Source organism: Oncorhynchus mykiss, chromosome 5 (genome assembly GCF_057628025.1).
Source record: "Oncorhynchus mykiss isolate SJ-2025 chromosome 5, ASM5762802v1, whole genome shotgun sequence".
NCBI lineage: Eukaryota > Metazoa > Chordata > Actinopteri > Salmoniformes > Salmonidae > Oncorhynchus > Oncorhynchus mykiss.
The window spans coordinates 41915001-41934064 of NC_143026.1; the positions used below are offsets into that span (position 1 = coordinate 41915001).

The 19064-nt window shown below is 45.8% G+C and overlaps 1 protein-coding gene across 6 annotated transcripts in view; it reads left to right on the forward strand.

The window, feature by feature from the left end:
- Positions 1-14417, forward strand: part of LOC110522945 (membrane-associated phosphatidylinositol transfer protein 2) — a 90011-nt gene extending 75594 nt beyond the window's left edge. For 3 of the 6 annotated variants that reach the window (XM_036977546.2, XM_090234861.1, XM_090234862.1), the window contains exons 6-27: positions 1250-1597; positions 1682-1777; positions 1899-2009; positions 2286-2347; positions 3103-3193; positions 3300-3453; positions 3532-3721; positions 3834-3953; positions 4089-4309; positions 4564-4739; positions 5461-5631; positions 5929-6063; positions 6619-6786; positions 6933-7199; positions 7773-7921; positions 9354-9470; positions 9575-9691; positions 9895-10043; positions 10189-10338; positions 10541-10724; positions 11954-12082; positions 12311-14417. In XM_036977546.2, the coding sequence (XP_036833441.2) occupies positions 1250-1597; positions 1682-1777; positions 1899-2009; positions 2286-2347; positions 3103-3193; positions 3300-3453; positions 3532-3721; positions 3834-3953; positions 4089-4309; positions 4564-4739; positions 5461-5631; positions 5929-6063; positions 6619-6786; positions 6933-7199; positions 7773-7921; positions 9354-9470; positions 9575-9691; positions 9895-10043; positions 10189-10338; positions 10541-10724; positions 11954-12082; positions 12311-12670 (3665 nt within the window). In that variant the 3' untranslated portion in view covers positions 12671-14417. The remainder of the gene's footprint in view (positions 1-1249; positions 1598-1681; positions 1778-1898; positions 2010-2285; positions 2348-3102; positions 3194-3299; positions 3454-3531; positions 3722-3833; positions 3954-4088; positions 4310-4563; positions 4740-5460; positions 5632-5928; positions 6064-6618; positions 6787-6932; positions 7200-7772; positions 7922-9353; positions 9471-9574; positions 9692-9894; positions 10044-10188; positions 10339-10540; positions 10725-11953; positions 12083-12310) is intronic. The other 3 variants (XM_036977547.2, XM_090234863.1, XM_090234864.1) reach the window with 1 other exon arrangement.
- Positions 14418-19064: the final 4647 nt, after the last annotated feature.

Genomic DNA, 19064 nt, shown 5'->3' on the forward strand with positions numbered 1-19064 from the left:
TGGCTTGGGGGTAGAAGCTGTTCAGGAGCCTTTTGGTCCCAGACTTGGCGCTCCGGTACCACTTGCTGTATGGCAGCAGAGAGAACAGTCTATGACTTGGGTGGCTGGAGTCTTTGACAGTTTTTAGGGCCTTCCGCTGACACCGCCTGGTATAGAGGTCCCGGATGGCAGGGAGATCAGCCCCAGTGACGTACTGGGCCGTACACATTACTGTCTGTAGCCAAGCAGTTGTGATACCAAGCGGTGATGCCAACAGTCAAGATGCTCTCAATGGTGCAGCTGTATAACTTTTTGAGAATCTTTTCAGATCTTTTCAGCCTCTTGAGGCGTTGTCGTGCCATCTTCACTACTGTGTTGGTGTGCTTGGGCCATGATGGGTCCCTAGTGATGTGGACACCGAGGAACTTGAAGCTCTCTACCAGCTCAATTACAGCCCCGTCAATGAAGATGGGGAAGTGCTCGGCCCTCCGTTTCCTGTAGTCCACGACGATCAAATCCGTCTTACCTCATTTGAATATTTAGGCCTATTGAACCTATTTATAACCTAACCTATTTAGGCCTAATGTTTTTCTGAAACAACACGTTTCAAACAATAGACAAAGTCGAGCAATAAATCACACCTTCCGCATGCTTCTATGAAAAGGCCTACGCACTAATGCCCGACTTTTAAAAATAATGAAAGAAAAAAACTCAATGAATAAATATGAATTGCACAGTAATTATTATTGATTTTTTTTAGTATGCATTTTTTTCTCTTTATTCACCATCCACCCGCTGTTCATCCACATAATATTTAATGAACCTAAACCTGCCCGCTCCACGGATGTAACCGCAGGGACTGCAGGTTATGAGTCGACCCACGCATCACTAACACACACTGACCTACTGCTGTTTGTTCATATACGCTCTCTTAATTTATACACACAGCTCATTTAATCCTCTCGTGTTATGGCTGAGTTGAATGTTGAATCACCAGCTAGGTGTGTGTGCGCGTGTGTGTTGTACCTGTGTTTCTAGTATGTGTGTGTGTTGTGTGTGCGACTGCTCTGTGGTGTTGCTGCTGTGTGGTGCTTGTTCAGTACATTATGACTGACAGGTTCATTAGTTTATTTCTAATGAATGTATGCACGATTGATGGGTATGGAGAGAAAGGAAAATAATTATATTGATTGGAATTGAGAGCGAGAACGCTGTGATAATGTTATTCATCTCCTGCTCTTCCCTCTCCCCTCCTCCCCCTCCTCCCCAGGCCTGCGTAAGGTGATGGTGCGTGCCCACCGGCAGGCATGGTGCTGGCAAGATGAGTGGTACGGTCTGACCATAGAGGACATCAGACAGCTGGAGCTGGAGACCCAGCTAGCCCTGGCCAGGACGATGGCCCAGTACAGTCTCAGTGACACAGAGGAGGGGGCGGAAGTGACCAACGGGACCCCTGCCACCCCCGACCAGGACCAGGAGGGAGTGAAGGCCCTGGGGGAGGGGGGAGAGGTAGAGGGAGGACGGACAGGGCTGGGAGATGCGTTACAGACACGTGGAGAGCTCACCAAGCAGTGGTCGACTTCGTCCAAGTCGTCTAATAGATCCTCGAAGAGAGGAGGTGAGTGCGTCCCAAAGTCTCAAATCAACCCAGAGCATCAGAGAATAGTGCCCTCACTCTATTTCCTATTTCCTGTCCACACAGGAAGCCCCGTCCACCAGAACATCTCAGAGTGGCGGATGCAGAGTATCGCTCGTGACTCCGAGGACAGCACGGACGACGAGTTCTTTGACGCTCACGGTTTGCGATGACATTTTATTTCCAGACCGCTATTACAGTTACTACATTAGCTGTTACTTACTGGGGTTCTATGACTGTTATTACATGTTATTACAACTGTTACTGATGTCTGTCTCCTCAGAGGACTTCTCTGGGGATGAGGAGATGCTGTTACATGCCAAGGAGATGACCAAGTGGAGTTCCAACGACCTAATGGACAAGATGGAGACTACAGAGACGGACGAGGGCCAGGGTAGGACAGCACACACACCTAGTTAAGGCATATGTATATGTAGTAAGTCTGTAATGTCTAGGTTAATATAGTATTTCTGTCTGTAATATATTTTTTGGCGTCGGCTAATGGGGATCCCAGTCAAATCCAAATCAAAACACATACTGTACACACACACAAGCTCCGTTGGTCATTAAGATTTCAGATCTTCATGTCCTATATCGTCCTTCAGGAAGTTAATTTGTTTAATGAAAAACAATTGTGTGTGTGTGTGTGTGTGTGTGTGTGTGTTTACAGAGAACCTGTATCAGTCGGGTGAAGAGTATGCCGCCACCAGTAGTGACGAGAGACTCCTTGAGGTATGCTTCCAATGTAACACCTCCTCATCTAGACCCCAGGAGGAGTAGCCGCTGCTTCTGCAAAAGCTAATGGGGATCCAAATCGACAAATAGCAGTAGGAAGAATGTATGAGAGTAGCCAAGTACACAACATCATGAGTTCTCACTGAGTTTACTGACTATAGCTTCATCATTTCTTAACAACATTTCTTAACAATACATTACCAGCAATGTTTGCAGTCAAACCAGTACTGTAGCAGATTGGCTTATTGAAGTTGTGTGTCAGTTTGAGAATGCTTTGATCCCATCTGGTCCTAATGACAGCCAGGGGTGGAGGGAGAACATCCCAGAGTGTCTATCGGGGATAGTAGATCACGTGTAAATACTATGTCAGTGTTTGTTGTTGCTCTTTGTGTGCAGCAGCACGTCTCTCTGACGCACACGCACACACACACACACAGGCAGCATCTCAGTGTGTTATCCTCTCTGTGTCCAGCGCCACGTCTCTAGTAAACGGAGATGTCGCTCCACTGCCGGGTCCCGCAGACGACCAGCTGTTAAGTCTGACCCCCCTAGTCCCAGCCCCACAGGTGGTGTTGTAGCCGTCAGTCGGGTGTTGTGTTACTGTAGGCTGTGAAAAGATGTTGTTTCAGTTCTGATAGAACTCCAATTGGAATGGTCTCTTTCTCTATTCTACTTTAATTCCCATGATTTCACCCCTTCACAGTCACTGCGTATTGGTAACTAATCAACGACCGCCCTTCTTTCTCCCGCAGGATGGGTCGTCTCAGCAGTGTCTGGCGCCCTCAAAGATCCACGTTCTCCTCCTGGTGCTTCACGGGGGTAACATCCTAGACACTGGAGCAGGTATACAACATCCCAACACAAACACTTACAGTCATCTTCTCTTTGTTTGTTCTTGGATAGACAATGTAACAATATTGTATGACTATTTACTCGTAATTACTCCCAGGTGAGCCAAATAGTAAGCAGGCGGACGTCAACACTCTGACCGGAGCGTTTGAGACCGTGATGAGGGTCCATTACCCAGCAGCCCTAGGACGCATCGCCATCCGCGTGGTTCCTTGCCCCGCGGTGTGTGCCGACGCCTTTTCCCTGGTGTCCAAGTGAGTACATGCACACGCACGTACGCACGCACACATACACACACACACATACCCTAACCCTCTATCTCTCCTGACCAGTCTCAGTCCTTATAGTTATGATGAGGGCTGCCTCTCCAACAGTCAGGACCACATCCCTCTAGCTGCACTGCCTCTATTGGCCACCTCCGCTCCCCAGTACCAGGATGCCGTGGCTACCGTCATCCAACGAGCCAATCAGGTGTATGGGGACTTCTTAAGGTCCTTGGAAGGGACATCCTTCTCCGGACAGGTCAGTGCAGAGGACCAGAGTCAAAGTTTCGAGGTCCCGGATGTTTCTGACAGCTATTGCGGATTATTTTCTCTATGTTGAACTTAAAGGCATGTGTTCGCTCCTCCTGTAGGTGTGTGTGATCGGGGACTGTGTAGGTGGTATCCTAGGGTTTGATGCTCTGTGCAGCAGTAACGTCACCGTCTCAGAGAGCCAGAACAGCAGCAGACGAGGCAGCACTATCAGCGTACAGGTACCTTCCTCTAGTCCTTTAAGTTGCACCCAAATTCCCTCCTTTATCTGTGCTGTAAATCGGACTGCTACTAACTATATGTGCCCCCCCCCCTCTCTCTCTCTCCTCCCCCCGCCTTGCCCTCCATCTCTCCAGGACACAGACCTCCTCTCCCCAGGCATCATAATAAACAGTGTCTCTCCGTCCTCTCCATCTTCTCCGTCTCTGGAGGGCAGTCGCCATCTTAGTCGCAGTAACATCGACATCCCTCGCAGCTTAGGGCCTGACGACCCCAAGACTATGCTGCCACGCAAACGCAGTGACTCCTCCACCTACGAACTAGACACCATCAAACAGCACCAGGCCTTCCTGTCCAGGTCAGAGAGAGAGACAGACAGGCAGACAGACAGGCAGACAGACAGGCAGACAGACAGACAGACAGGCAGACAGACAGGCAGACAGACAGACAGACAGACAGACAGACAATGACCGTCATTGTTATCAAATGTTCACTTTGCCCATGTAAATGTTTTATTGTTTACACCTGTCGGCTGACTCTTCCCCCTCTTTTTTTGTCACCTCCTTTCTCTCTCTCCATCTCTACCCCCCTTCCTTCCCTCTGTTTCTCCAGTCTCCACAGCAGTGTGTTGAGAACAGACCCGGGTTCGAGGCGCTCCAGCAGCAGTACCATGCTAGAGGGAGGGGCGCTAGGGAGGCTGGACTTCGAGGTGGCAGACTTCTTCCTCTTTGGTTCTCCTCTGGGTCTGGTGCTGGCACTGAGGAAGACTGTTGTGCCGTCTATAGATGGTGAGGAACACCTTCATCAGAGGTTGAAATCAGTAGCCAGTAGACTATACTAGACTATATACTGTAGACTATAGGCTATATTCCAACTGCAGCCAACAGTCTTTGCCATGCATGGAGTTGGCCTTTTTAAGGAGTTGGCTAAAGCAGAAATAGACTATAAGCAAAGTTGCCACTTTTCAGAATTGTATTTACTGTATGTGTACAGAAAGTCTCACATTTAGTGAGAAGCTGTAAACTAAGCTACTCGGCATCTGTGCGGTGACAGTGTCTTTTCCTGCAGCTGTGGGGGTCGGGCTCTGCCAGGACATCCCTTAGTGAGTTAACATCAGAGTTCAGAGGGTAGAAGTCATGTTTTAGATCTCTGACGCCAGAAGTCCATTGGCTGTGACATCAAGGGATGACATTCGAGACACATGTTCCAAAGTAAACTAAGAACTAAGATGATGAGACAGGGGATAAATAGGAGGTTTAGAAAAAGAGCTGAGAGGCAGCAGAGGAAACCGAGGGGGTTGTGACATGGAGTCTCCAGGGGTTCCAGAGACGTGTTCGTCAGCAGTTGTCACTTCTGGACCCTCGAGACCAGCAGCTTTGATGGAAGTTGTTCATAGTTTGGTTCAATGGTTTTCAATATGTGAGCCTTGGAAGGAACTCCGATTAGCTGTTCCTGTATGTAAATAACCGCGTTCTCTTTTCCTCTTCCTATTTCTCTGTCTCTCTCCAGTCTCAGCGTTGCGTCCGGCTTGTCAGCAGGTGTATAACCTGTTTCATCCAGCGGACCCCTCTGCCTCCCGCCTGGAGCCCCTCCTAGAGAAGAGGTTTCACCAGCTGCCCCCCTTCTGTGTCCCCCGATACCAACGCTTCCCTCTGGGGGACGGGCACTCGGCTCTGCTGGGTGAGGCTCGATACACATGCACGCCCACTAAACTATTCCTTTATGCCTCCGGGATATCTCTCCTCCAAAAAGGAAGCACTCAATTCGCGTGTGCTTTGTCCATATGCTCTCATAGTGCGATACCTGTGTCCAGGTATTATCAGGTATAATGTACTATGGGAGCATACTGTTGTATGTCAGTTAGTCCATGTCTGTTCTGTAGTTACGTCTGTTTATTTCTGCCTCTCTGTCTCCCCCCCGTGTCTCTCCTGCCTCCTCCCTTCCTATCTCTCTCCCCCACATGTTCCTCCCCCCCAGTGGAGACGATGCAGAGTAACCCCCAGCTCATGTTGGAGTCAGTACCCCTGCGTTACCAGGAGGGGGGCGTCAGTGAGACCTCCATCCCGGTCCCTGTACTCAACTGGCCCCAACAGGCCGCACAGCTCAACGACAGTGTGTACCCTTTCTCTGTCTCTGTCTGTCTGCTGCCCTGTCCACTCTCTGTTTATCTGTCTGTATGCTGCCCTGTCCGCTCTCTGTTTATCTGTCTGTCTGCTGCCCTGTCCGCTCTCTGTTTATCTGTCTGTCTGCTGCCCTGTCCGCTCTCTGTTTGTCTGTCTGTCTGCTGCCCTGTCCGCTCTCTGTTTGTCTGTCTGTCTGCTGCCCTGTCCGCTCTCTGTTTATCTGTCTGTCTGCTGCCCTGTCCGCTCTCTGTTTGTCTGTCTGTCTGCTGCCCTGTCCGCTCTCTGTTTGTCTGTCTGTCTGCTGCCCTGTCCACTCTCTGTTTGTCTGTCTGTCTGTCTGTCTGTCTGTCTGTCTGTCTGTCTGTCTGTCTGTCTGTCTCTGTCTCTGTCTCTGTCTCTGTCTCTGTCTCTCTCTCTGCATTTCATTTGTATTTGTAAAAAAGTTTTATACAATTAAATTGATTGATTGTTTGATCAATCCACTTCTCTCTCCCTCTCTCTGTCACACACACACTTTCTCTCCCGTGTCTCCCTCCCTCCATAGCTGACGTGCTCCACTCCCACTGTGGTGTGTTTGTGGACAGCCAGTACCCGTCCTCCCCGCTGACCGGACCCCCCCACCCCAGGGGCCTCCGTAGGTCCAGCGAGGCCAGCATCGCCAGCCAGGTGTCAGGCATGGCCGACTCATACAACGCCTCCAACATCACCAATAGTCAGTACTGGACTTTATACTGTTTGATATATCTGTCTTTTCTGCATTTAACAGCAGTGTCTGTGGCTCAGGGAGATGACAACATACATTCTCTGACATTTTTCACACACTGTTTTGTCGTTCTTCAACCCTTGATTCCTCCGTAGCTACTAAATGCCAAAGCAGCCCGTCTAAGAAGCTGGGTCTCCTTTCCCAGCTAGCGCTTCCTAAACTCCCCTCGAGAAGCCCCTCTCCGCGGGCCAGGAAGAAGATACGACCCTTCCTCTCTCACGGACGCACCGACTCAGACCAGGGTGACAACGACGTCACCGCTGACGTCACTGCCTCTGATGTCTCCTCAGACTTGCCGTCTGACATCATCGATACGAACTCTGACCCCCCGTCGCCAGACACGCTGATGGACGTCAAGCAAGGTAGTCTGGGTACTGTGGTTTGAATCCTGTGTGACCCCCCCCCCCCTCCCCCCCAGGACTCCCATCTGTGTGCCTTGTCGTTGGTCTCCTTCAAGCTACAGCTGAACCACTGCAGTGCTACAGCTCCTCTCCCTTCTCTTCTCCTCTACAGCTTGTACCCTAAATGTACTGCAGTGCTTCCCAAACAGGAGTTATGCCAAAGTCCTCAATCAAGGACCCAGTCTTTAGCCGGGATTGAAAAGAGGGACCACTGATCTTGTGTATGTTACCCTCTCCCTCCTCAAATCAAAACTGGCCCTCTGCTCCAGTTCAATCTGCCCCTGACACCCCATTCTACTCCAGTGTGGACCTGTGACTTTCCGTCTGTACTATAGAGCCTCTCTCTCGGACTGTAAATCTCTGGATGAGCACACTTCCCTCTACTGTGGAACCACTTTTTATCTGGAACTGTCATTGACCAGAAATACACATCGACGTCTTTTACAAACCCTGTCGTCTTTTCTCTACTGTGATTATGTGTCAGACTTCTCTCTCTCTCTCTCTTTCTGTCTCTCTCTCGCTCCTTCTCTTCAGTTGCATCTCGGTGGTGGGGCAGTAAGAGGATGGACTTTGCCTTGTACTGTCCTGATGCCCTCACAGCCTTCCCCACTGTAGCCCTGCCTCACCTCTTCCATGCGTCGTACTGGGAGTCCACTGACGTCGTCTCCTTCCTACTCAGACAGGTATGACTGCTTATTAATTATTATTATTTGTATTTTTTTTTCTGAGGGTGGATCAGCTTAATATTGCGGAAAGAATGTTGCTTCCAATGTAATTGTCTGCATCATTTCCAATCCCCCATATTTTTTGGGTAAATATATATATCCATACACGCATGCAAATATATACACATATATACTACACATACCAATATAGACATACATACTTTTTAAAAGAATATACCTTTATTATTATTCCCCGCAAACCCTTCCGCTGATCTCCCAATTGGAGTAAACACTTCTGCTTCTACCTTCAATCCATACATCTTATACACACTCTACAGATACAGTCTACTTTACAATAGTTCTCTCTTGTTTGTTCTTAGTCCTTCCTCTATTTCTGATGTCCATCCAGTTTGATTTCTATTTGTAACTGTGCTATTTCACAAAAGCTCCGAACCTATATACATTCTACAGATCCCGTATGCTTTACATTGTTTATCTTGTTATTAGTCCCACCCTTCAGCTCCACTCAACCCCTCCCATCTGTCTCTCAACATCATCCATTTCGGATTTCTACTTGCCATATATCCTTCAACTGTGCTGTGATGCTTCACAAAATAATTGAACCTTCCTATTCTCATAGCTTCTACAGATTGTAAATTAAAAATAAAAATTTTTGCTAAAATAATTATTATATTATTGATTGATTGACTATGGCTTTTCAAATCACCCAGTATTGCTATCTGTAGTGTTAGTTCTAGGCAAATGTTGCAATTCTTCAGCCATTCCTGGACCTGTGACCAAAAATGAGCTACATATGGACAACACCAAAATAAATGATCTAATGACTCTGCCTCCTCACAGCAGAATCTGCAGCGCTGGGAAGATTGTATCCCCCATATATATATATAACATTCTATTAGTTGCCAGAATTTTGTATAGTAATTTATATTGAAAAATTTGAAGTTTTGAATTCGGCGTTGTTTTGCGTCTTCGATAAATAGTTTTTTTTTATCAATTAGTATATTTGAATTTAACCACAATATTTGTTGTACTATTTGTTCCGTCCTTTCAGGTGGATTAAACTGAAATTGAAACCAACTTTTTAATGCTTGTTTAAAAAATAAAGATATTTTGGAGATTATTTCCTTTTCAAACAACCGAAAGTGAGCAGGTGTAATCTGAATAAAGGGGAAAAGGCCCTTCCTGAATATAGGATGAGACATTCGTACCAATTGACCAGAGAACTGCTTATGAATTTCATGCGAATGCTTATGAATGTTCATAGACCTCTTCCATATATCATATTGGAAGTACACTCACAATGCCTCCTTCCTACTCAGAGAGGTAAGACCATATGAATATTAGTCGCCAAATATAATGGCATAGCCTCCTATTGGGCTGGTGAATGCTATATGAATGCCTATGTAATCATCCCTGTCTGTTCCTCCAGGTGATGAGGCATGAGACCTCGAGTATTCTGGAGCTGGACGGTAAAGAGGTGACCGAGTTCAAGCCCTCTAAACCCAGAGAGAAGTGGATCCGCAAGAGGACCCACGTCAAAATCAGGGTGAGGACAGACCACTTCCTTAACCCCCTTTTTTAGGCTTTCTGTCGGCAAGTTACAGAGGTATTGACCGCGGTAAACGTCTGTGTGTGTGTGTGTGTGTGTAGAACGTGACGGCCAACCACCGCGTGAACGATGCGGTGTTCTCTGAGGACGGAACACAGCTGGTGATGGGACGCTTCATGTACGGACCTCTGGACATGGTCACCCTCACTGGGGAGAAGGTAAAGCCGTACTCATTGATGCCAACGTGTCTTGTGGAACAAACGTCAGTTCTGCAACTGAGAGACACTTGCATCCAACTCAATATTTGAGCATAATGTATTGTTTGTCAATGGAACACATGGGCAAGTCAGTCATTATTTTATGTAATATACAGACGTGGTGTGATTACTGTTATGTGTAACCTCCTCTTGTTGCCCCCCAGATTGACATCCACATCATGACCCAGCCCCCCTCAGGAGAGTGGGTGTACTTTGACACCGAGCTGACCAATAGCAGCGGACGCATCTCTTATGTCATCCCAGAGAGCAAAAGGCTGGGCATTGGAGTTTATCCTGTCAAGCTGGTCGTCAGGTAGGTTATGGGCTGAAACCCTTGAAATATCTGATTTGCTTGTTTTCGGTGGGTGTTTTTGAGTATGAGAACAAGCGTTGAATTATGTGTTCCCCCTTGCCACACATTCTCCCTTCCCCTCCCCCGTTTCTCCTCCCTCTCTCAGGGGTGACCATACGTTTGCGGACAGCTACCTGACGGTGTTGCCGCGGGGAACAGACTTTGTAGTGTTCAGTATCGACGGCTCGTTTGCTGCCAGCGTGTCCATCATGGGCAGCGACCCCAAGGTCAGGGCTGGAGCTGTGGACGTGGTCAGGTATGAACACAATGGGTCTTATTCTATCGTGATTTGTATTTGATGTACTGTTATGTTCCTGACCAGGAGTCACACTACCTAATGTGGCGTACAAGTTGTGAATCAGCAAATGAATAACTTAATAGATAGATAATACACCAGACTCTTTGGGGTGTCACCTGCTCACCCACAGCCTGTTCTAACTCTCTCTCTCTCCCGTCAGACACTGGCAGGACCTGGGCTATCTGATAGTGTATGTGACGGGTCGTCCAGACATGCAGAAGCAGCGTGTGGTGGCCTGGCTGTCTCAGCATAACTTCCCTCATGGAATTGTGTCCTTCTGTGATGGCCTGGTCCACGACCCCCTCAGACACAAGGCCAACTTCCTCAAGTCCCTCATCTGTGAGGTAAGAGGGGCAGGGGGGGTAGAGATGAGGGTGTAGGGCTAAGGGGTTAGGGTATGGCTTGGGTTGGGTTGTGGTAGGGTAAGTGTGTTGTTCGGGGTGGGTTGGGGTAAGGGGACTTAGGGTTTTTAAGTTAGGTTTCTACTGTCACAAATACACTACATTGCTCGTCGAAGATCTCATTCTAAAATCATGGGCATTAATATGGAGTTGGACCCCCCTTTTCTGCTATAACAGCCTCCAGTCTTCTGGGAAGGCTTTCCACTAGACTAGGGACTTGCATCTATTCAGCCACAAGAGCATTAGTGAGGTCGGGCACTGATGTTGGGCGATTAGGCCTGGCTTGCAGTCGGCGTTCCAAATTCATCCCATGGTGTTCGATGGGGTTGAAGTCAGGGCTCTGTGCAGGCCAGTCAAGTTCTTCCACACCGATCTCGACAAACCATTTCTGGATGGACCTCGCTTTGTGCACGGGGGCATTCCCAAACTGTTGCCACAAAGTTGGAAGAACATAATCGTCTAGAATGTCATTGTATGCTGTAGCGTTAAGATTTCCCTTCACTAGAACTAAGGAGTCTGAACCATGAAAAACAGCCCCAGACCATTATTCCTCCTCCACCAAACTTTACAATTGGCACTATGCATTGGGGCAGGTAGTGTTCTCCTGGCATCCCCCAAGCCCAGATTCGTCCGTCGAACTTCCAGATCGTGAAGAGTGATTCATCACTCCAGAGAATGCTTTTCACTGCTCCAGAGTACAATGGCGGCAAGATTTACACCACTCCAGCCGTCGCTTGGCATTGCACATGGTAATCTTAGGCTTCTTTGCGGCTGCTCTGCCATGGAAACCCATTTCATGAAGCTCCCGGCGAACAGTTCTTGTGCTGACATTGCTTCCAGAGGCAGTTTAGATCTCGGTAATGAGTGTTGCAACCGAGGACAGACGATTTGTACGTGCAACGCAGACGATTTGTACACGCTGTGACCTACCACTTCGCGGCTGAGCCATTGTTGCTCCTGGATGTTTCCACTTCACAATAACAGCACTTACAGTTGACCGGTGCAGCTTTAGCAGGGCAGAAATTTGACGAACTGACTTGTTGGAAAGGTGCCATCCTATGACGGTGCCACGTTGAGTCACTGAGGGGTGTCCATATACATATATATATATTGTAACAACAACAATGTTTCTAACAGTCCATTCCTCTGTGTGTGTGTGCGTGTGTGTGCAGGCCCATATGAAGATATTTGCCGCGTACGGCTCTACTAAGGATATCACAGTTTACTCCTCCTTAGGCCTGCCCCCATCACACATCTACATAGTGGGACGGCCCACCAAGAAGATGTCCAGCCAGTGTCAGGTACCAAACTAGCTGGTAGAAAGTGCACTGTCGCCAACAAAAAGTTATCAATTAAAGTGTTGAAATGCTTAACTTCCAACTTCAACTCATAAATAGATAAAATGTGCAAATGTGTTCCTATAGATGAATAGTTTAGTAGATGAGGGGTTGAGCTGATCTCGTCTCCATTCCTACCCCCTCTCTTTTTCTTCTTTCTCCCTCTCTCGATCTCCCCCTCCTCTCTGTCAGTTCATCCCAGACGGCTATGCATCCCACCTGTCCCAGCTGGAGTACAGTCAGAGGTCTCGTCCTGCCAAGACCGCCAGTGCCCGTATTGTTCTCCGTAAGGGAAGCTTCGGACTGGGCGCCGCCGGGGGGGACTACCTCCGCAAGCGCAACCACATCCTGCGCTCCATCAACGCAACTGGGGGGGCGGGCTCTAGCTCCCCTGGCCAACCAGGACGCACGGAACGCACGCTGAGCCAATGCGAGGTAGAGAGGGAGAGAGCAGGAGCGGGGACCCAGAGGAGTATGAGTATAGCTGCTGGGTGTTGGGGCCGCACCGGGAGCACCAAGGAGGGGTCAGGAGGATTACTCAGCCCAAAATAGGACTCACCAGACTGGGCTACAGGGGGGAGGGGACCCTGCCTGACTCTACCTGGAGCACCATGATCTTTGGACTGGCCCCGAGAGAGACAAGGAGAGAGGATGGATGGAGATAGGAAGAAGTATGTTTAAGAGAGAGAGAGAAGGGAAAGAATGGGATGAAAGTGGGATAAGGTTTACTGAGGGGCGGAAAGTGAGAGGGAGGGAAAAGGGACAAAGAGGGTGAGCAAGAGGAAGAAGCAGGGTCTCTTGGGAAATAGATACGAAAGGAATAGAGAGAGAAGAGATTGGTTGAGTGAAAAGTAAAGCCAGAAACATGGGAGGTGCTCTGACTTTGCTGTAAAGATCAAATGACATTTCTACTGTAGCATTAGAGTCTCACAGTCAAGACTTTTATATTACCTACCTTGGCCACTAAAAGAAAATAACTGGAAAATAAAATTAATTAAAACTAAAAACAAACAATCGTAAGCCTTAATCGTCACCCCCTGAGGGCCTGGAGTGCCTACCCTTGTCTGAGTAATGGTTGAATGTACTCTCTCTACCGAGAGGACAATGGGAATTCGCACACATACAAACACCCCAGCTCAGGACAGGCCCGGACAGTGGAGCCACAAAAATAAGACTCAAATGGTGATCTGGAGGTCAGTCTGTAGCCATGGCAACAAGTCAACAACTTAATCTGTTTTTATCCCTCTATCCGCTGAGATACACCTCCTTCCTTCCCGCTAACCCCATTGTGTCTGGCAATAAGAAAACGAGTCCCCTCACACTGCCAGGAGAGAAGCACCACTACCCTATAGAAAGAGAGAGGGAAGAGGAAAAGCAAGAGGAAGAGGGCTGGAAGGAAAGAGGGTGGATACAGAGAGCGATGCAAGACAAAAGGGAGGGAGGGGAAAGGTTATGGATGACATGTACAATTTCCTCTAGTCTATTCCTGGGCCATTTCTCTACTTTTATCAGTGTGGTACTACACAGCGATTTCTACCGTTGACCTCAGCTCCAGTCCTTTTCACTCCGTAACAGAGTAGCTACTGTACTGTACCACGTCTTTCAGCATGGCTTGTGGGCCATCCCAGGCCTTAAACCCCAATGACACATTTATAACGTCAGACTCTGAAGGATCCCAGGACTGAGCTAGACAAGGCTTGTCATAACAGTAGACATTAGTGACACTTTTTAAACGCTGAACAAACGGAACACAGCAGCAATCCCTTTACCAGACCATCTGCTTGCAATACCTCTGAGCCACCAGTGGGGGAGCAGTGTCTCTCTCTGTTTTCAAAAAGCATGATGCTGTTGGTATTCATTTCAGTTCATCCTGCGGCGCCTCTTCGCTATCAACCTTTGTCATTACACACCATTCAGTGACACTCCAGTGGACTTCCCTATGATGCTCAGAGCTCTTTCCTCCTTGAGGCATGTGATGAATGCTATTCATTGGACATTACTACATTTCAGTCTGGATACTGAAAGTGATCTAGGCTTTTCACAGTGATTTAAGCTTTTCAGCGAACCCTCACTATTCAAAGGACGGAAGCGGGACGTTTCGTGATTCCTAACAAACAGACGAGGACAGGCGATGAGGTCACAGGAAGAAGGGTTGTAAACGTTCTGAGAGCAGACAGGATGGCCAGACATCCTCAGAGGCAGGAACACATGCTTTGATTCCACTTTATTTCACAGTTCCCCTATCCTGTTTTATTTTTTACCTGTTTTTTACCTAATAATAACCACCATCCGATACCAAGTTGTTTCCAATTGTGATTCGTTATCTGAAGTACCAGAGAATATACCATGTTATTACTTAGCAAATACCAGCTGGTATCGGACTATAAAATAAAGGGTTACTAATGCTTTCACTAAAGCTATGGCAACCTGTACAGAGAATTTTAGATGAACACCTAACTCTCATACTACCTGTTATCTAATACCTGGCCCCTACTTTATGGTTAGGTATTATCATCGTCTTCAATTATATCCCCATTACTAATCACACAAAGCCAACAATCTCTCTCTCTAGCGGCTGTAGTATCTCAACCTGTTCAACCTCGTTGTTGTTGTTTTTTGCACTCGTTTATGTTGGAGAATCGTGTTACCGTCTCATGTCGCTACATATTGTTACCTTTTTGTAGTGCATGACATAAAAACGATTCATTATTGCAGGGTATATGTGCAGTAGTACGCACACTCGTGTACATTTATTCAATGTCAGGATTACTGAATAATGTAGAATAACGTGCCAAAAAAGTGAAACAGTTGTTGGGTGTGGGAAGCTAATGTGCCAGGCTGTATCCCACCGTTTCTTTGTATAGTGAGAAGAGTCGGGGCTTGCATTGAGAGCATGACGGCGTGGCTTTAGTTGAAAAGGCACGTGTTCTATACTGTATTTAAACTATGTCAATCAGATTACTTCTGATTTGCAGATCTTTTTGAATCCAATATGTTGTCCACATCTAAGGGACATAATGGCTAGCTGTATAGGATGTGGTTATGGTTGTACTTGTACTTATAACTTGAGAGCTTGGAAGCTCTAGCGTATTGTTTTGATTCTAGGGACATGCTACTATTGCCAACTTGCATTTATTGCAACCTGTTATGACACCGCTCAAGCGCAGTAGCATAGGTGATGATTGTTAGTTAAAGCAATAGTTCACTTCAAAATCAACTTTTGTTTTTGTCAGACATTGATCAGACCTATATATATATATATATATATATATATATATATATATATATATATATATATATATATATATATATATATATATATATATATATATATATATATATATTTTTTTATAAAATAAAAAAGGTTGTAACTTCAAGTCTCTGTCCCACACCATTGGTTGTGTAGATCCAGCTGCATAAGGTCCCTTTTGAGGTTTGACCAAGCCGTACAAACTTTGATCTTTCAATGAACTACGACTTTAATGAAGGATGTAGACTGGAGCTGTAGGTGACGATCTGGAAGGCACTAGGGAAGGTATTGGATACAGCCATACTGTTTCCCCTCTGGCCTGTGGTCTGGTGATGATGAGCTGAATGTCTTCCTGCTATAGGCTTGGAGAGCCCAGACTGTACATGATCCATGGATATGTCTGTCTGTCTGTCAGTGTAGATACTGTAAAAAAAGGATACTGTATATGTAGGAATATAATGGTTGAGAGGTATTTATTTACGCAACATGAGTTTAATTTCTATTATGGATGTTTCAGGTGAACAATATTTGAATATGTAGCGTTTTGTTTATGATGAGGACCAACAGTCAGTGGAAGGTGTGTATTTTCTTTGCCAATATTATTGTTTCAGTCGCAGGGTAGCATGACCACAACAAGGCACAGACAGAGACAATCTATCGAACATGCACGAGTATAGACAACATTAACAACATCCACTTATCCACTGTCCCACCCCTTCACACTTCTGCTGTCCCTTTACAAAGGTTAACCGTTAAAGGTTCAATTATTTTATAGTGAAAACAAAACTATTTTTCAAACTGGACCATTTTACAAAGCCTTGACAAAATACTGTATTGCTTCCTATCTTCTGTGAAGGCAGTTTTTCCCCCCTTCAGAATGAAGAAATGTTTGATTGTGAACTTGTCATGTGAAATTCCATCCTGATGAACCTATTTTACCTGTAATATGTGGTGTTCTAAATCATTCAGACTGGGTTAGCCATCAATATTGTATACAGTAGTTATATATAAATTATGTTAACCACTAACCCTTATAGTATGTCTTGAAATTGAAATGTATTCCAGAAAAAACTATTGTTTATATTTGAGAATATTAGAATTATTGCCACTTTAGTAGCAGTCTTGCATGTACTGTACTATTAGATGCCAGTTTTACACTCGGTACAGAACATGTTCTACTTTATGGGGCCACGTGTGTGACTGAATAGTTATTATAGTTCAATGCCTTGTAGATATGTCAAGGATAAATAATCAACAAAGGGCTATGCATTCTATGGAAAATATTGAAGATGTTTCCAGAGAACGCATAGAGGCCCGAGTTGATTATCCTTTTTATACCATGGCTATAACTGAACACATTTGGCACTAAGAATGTGTTCATTTGTTTACTGGATAGCTACAACAGTTGCCTTGGTAAACAAACAGACTTGCTAGTTTAGCTAACCAAACCATCAGTCATAGCTTGCTATTAATGAAAATGTAATTCAACAATGCCAATAATGTTTTCAATTCGACTTTTGCTTTCAAAAGCAGCTCAAACATAGAGCATGTAAGAATTAACTATAGCCAATGAATTCTACCGTGCTGATACCCTGTGTTATAGGGAAATAATGCATGCTCTAGAATGCCATTCAGAAACAAGTATTCAACAACGCCATGGATAAGTCCCAGTCGGTATTAAATCGTATTCAATTCTTGTTGGCTGCTTGTTTAAGTCGATTACAAAACTACATTTGAGAAAAGTACAACATGCCTATAGATTGCTTTTCAACATCGCCTGCTCACGAGCATTCTCTACTTAGAAATACGTAATATTGTAAGGCTTCCCTTAAGCGCCTTTTCGTGACGGTGCTAGGAGGCGATGACTGAGCGCTAGCTAGCTACCGACCGGAACATTAAGCTAGCCAAGACCAACAACATAAACAAACTGAAAACATTTAATCACAGGTAAGACATTTAGTACAGTCCGTTTGTTTGTGTTGTTGGTCTTGGCTAGCTTAATGTTCCGGTCGGTATCTAGCTAGCTAGCACACTACTCGTGTGGCTGTTAGCGCTGTTATGAAAAAAAAGGGGCATGAGGGAAGCCCTACAATATTACACTTTTCTAAGTAGTGAAAATACTTGGGAGCATTCAATGTTGAAAAGTAATCTTTAGGCATGCTGTACTTTTCTTAACTGTAGTTTTGTAATTGACAAAAACAAGTAGACAAAGACAAAATTGTGTTCGAAAATGGTCAAGTTTTTGCTGTGAGCCAATGGCGTAACCAAGGTGATGGTTGGATTGTTTTCCCCCTAGGCGGTCGGGGCCGCGACTTTCTATCTAATACCGACTAGGAGTATAAACAGGTATAACAAGAGCTATATAACAATGTGTTCAGTCGGTTCTGTGCTAACGTTCCACACCTTGTCATGCCAACCATTTTTTTATGTTTGAAATGGCATGGATGTGGCAACGAGTGTAATGCACAAACAGACTTCATTTCAGGCTGACAATGTGTACCCACGGTGTAATTAACACTGTACCTGCTTATGTAGCTGCCATGTAAATACATAGATTTCTGAACATTTTGTTAATATACTGTAAAGTGGGACCAATATATTTAGCTACATACAGTATACATAAAATGTATGTCATTTACTCAAGCATTAGTAATATAAAATGTACACAAGCTTTACTTGATTATTTCCATGAACAGATTGGAAATGTTTTGTATTAGTACAATGCCGTTATGATTATCATAGCACTGTAAATATACATATACAGCGCATTCAGGAAGTATTTTTTCCACATTTTGTTACGTTACAGCCTTGTTCTAAAAAGGATCTCAAATCAATCAACACACAATAGAAATTGTTCCAAATGTATTAACATTTTTAAAAACAACTGAAATATAAAATTTACAAAAGTATTCAGACCCTTTACGCAGTACTTTGTTGAAGCACCTTTGAGAGCGATAACAGCTCGAGTCTTCATTGGGTACACAACTGTATTTGGGGAGTTTCTCCCATTCTTCTCTGGAGATCCTCTTAAGCTCTGTCAGGTTGGATGGGGAGCGTCACTGCACGGCTATTTTCAGATCTCTCCAGAGATGTTTGATCGGGTTCAAGTCTGGGCTCTGGTTGGGCCACTCAAGGACATCAGAGACTTGTCCTAAAGCCTCTCCTGCGTTGACTTGGCTATGTGCTTAGGGTGTGCTTAGGGTCGTTGTCTGAGGTTTTGAGCGCTCTGGAGTAGGTTTTAATTAAAGATCTCTCTGTACTTTGCTCCGTTCATCTTTCCCTCGATCCTGACTAGTCTCCCAGTCCCTGCCGCTGAAAAACATCCCCACAGCATGATGCTGCCACCACCATGCTTAAACGTAGGGATGGTATCGACCAGGTGATGAGCGGTGCCTGCTTTCCTCCAGACGTGACTCTTGGCATTCAAGCCAAAGAGTTCAATCTTGGTTTAATCAGACCAGAGAATCCGTTTCTCATCGTCCTGAGAGTCTTTAGGTTCCTTTTGGCAAATTCCAAGCGGGCTGTCTTGTGCCTTTTACTGAGGAGTGGCTTCCGTCTGGACACTCTACCATAAAGGCCTGATTTATGGAGTGCTGCAGAGATGGTTGTCCTTCTGGAAGGTTCTCCCATCTCCACAGAGGAACTCTGGAGCTCTGTCAGAGTGACCATTGGGTTCTTGGTCACCTCCCTGACCAA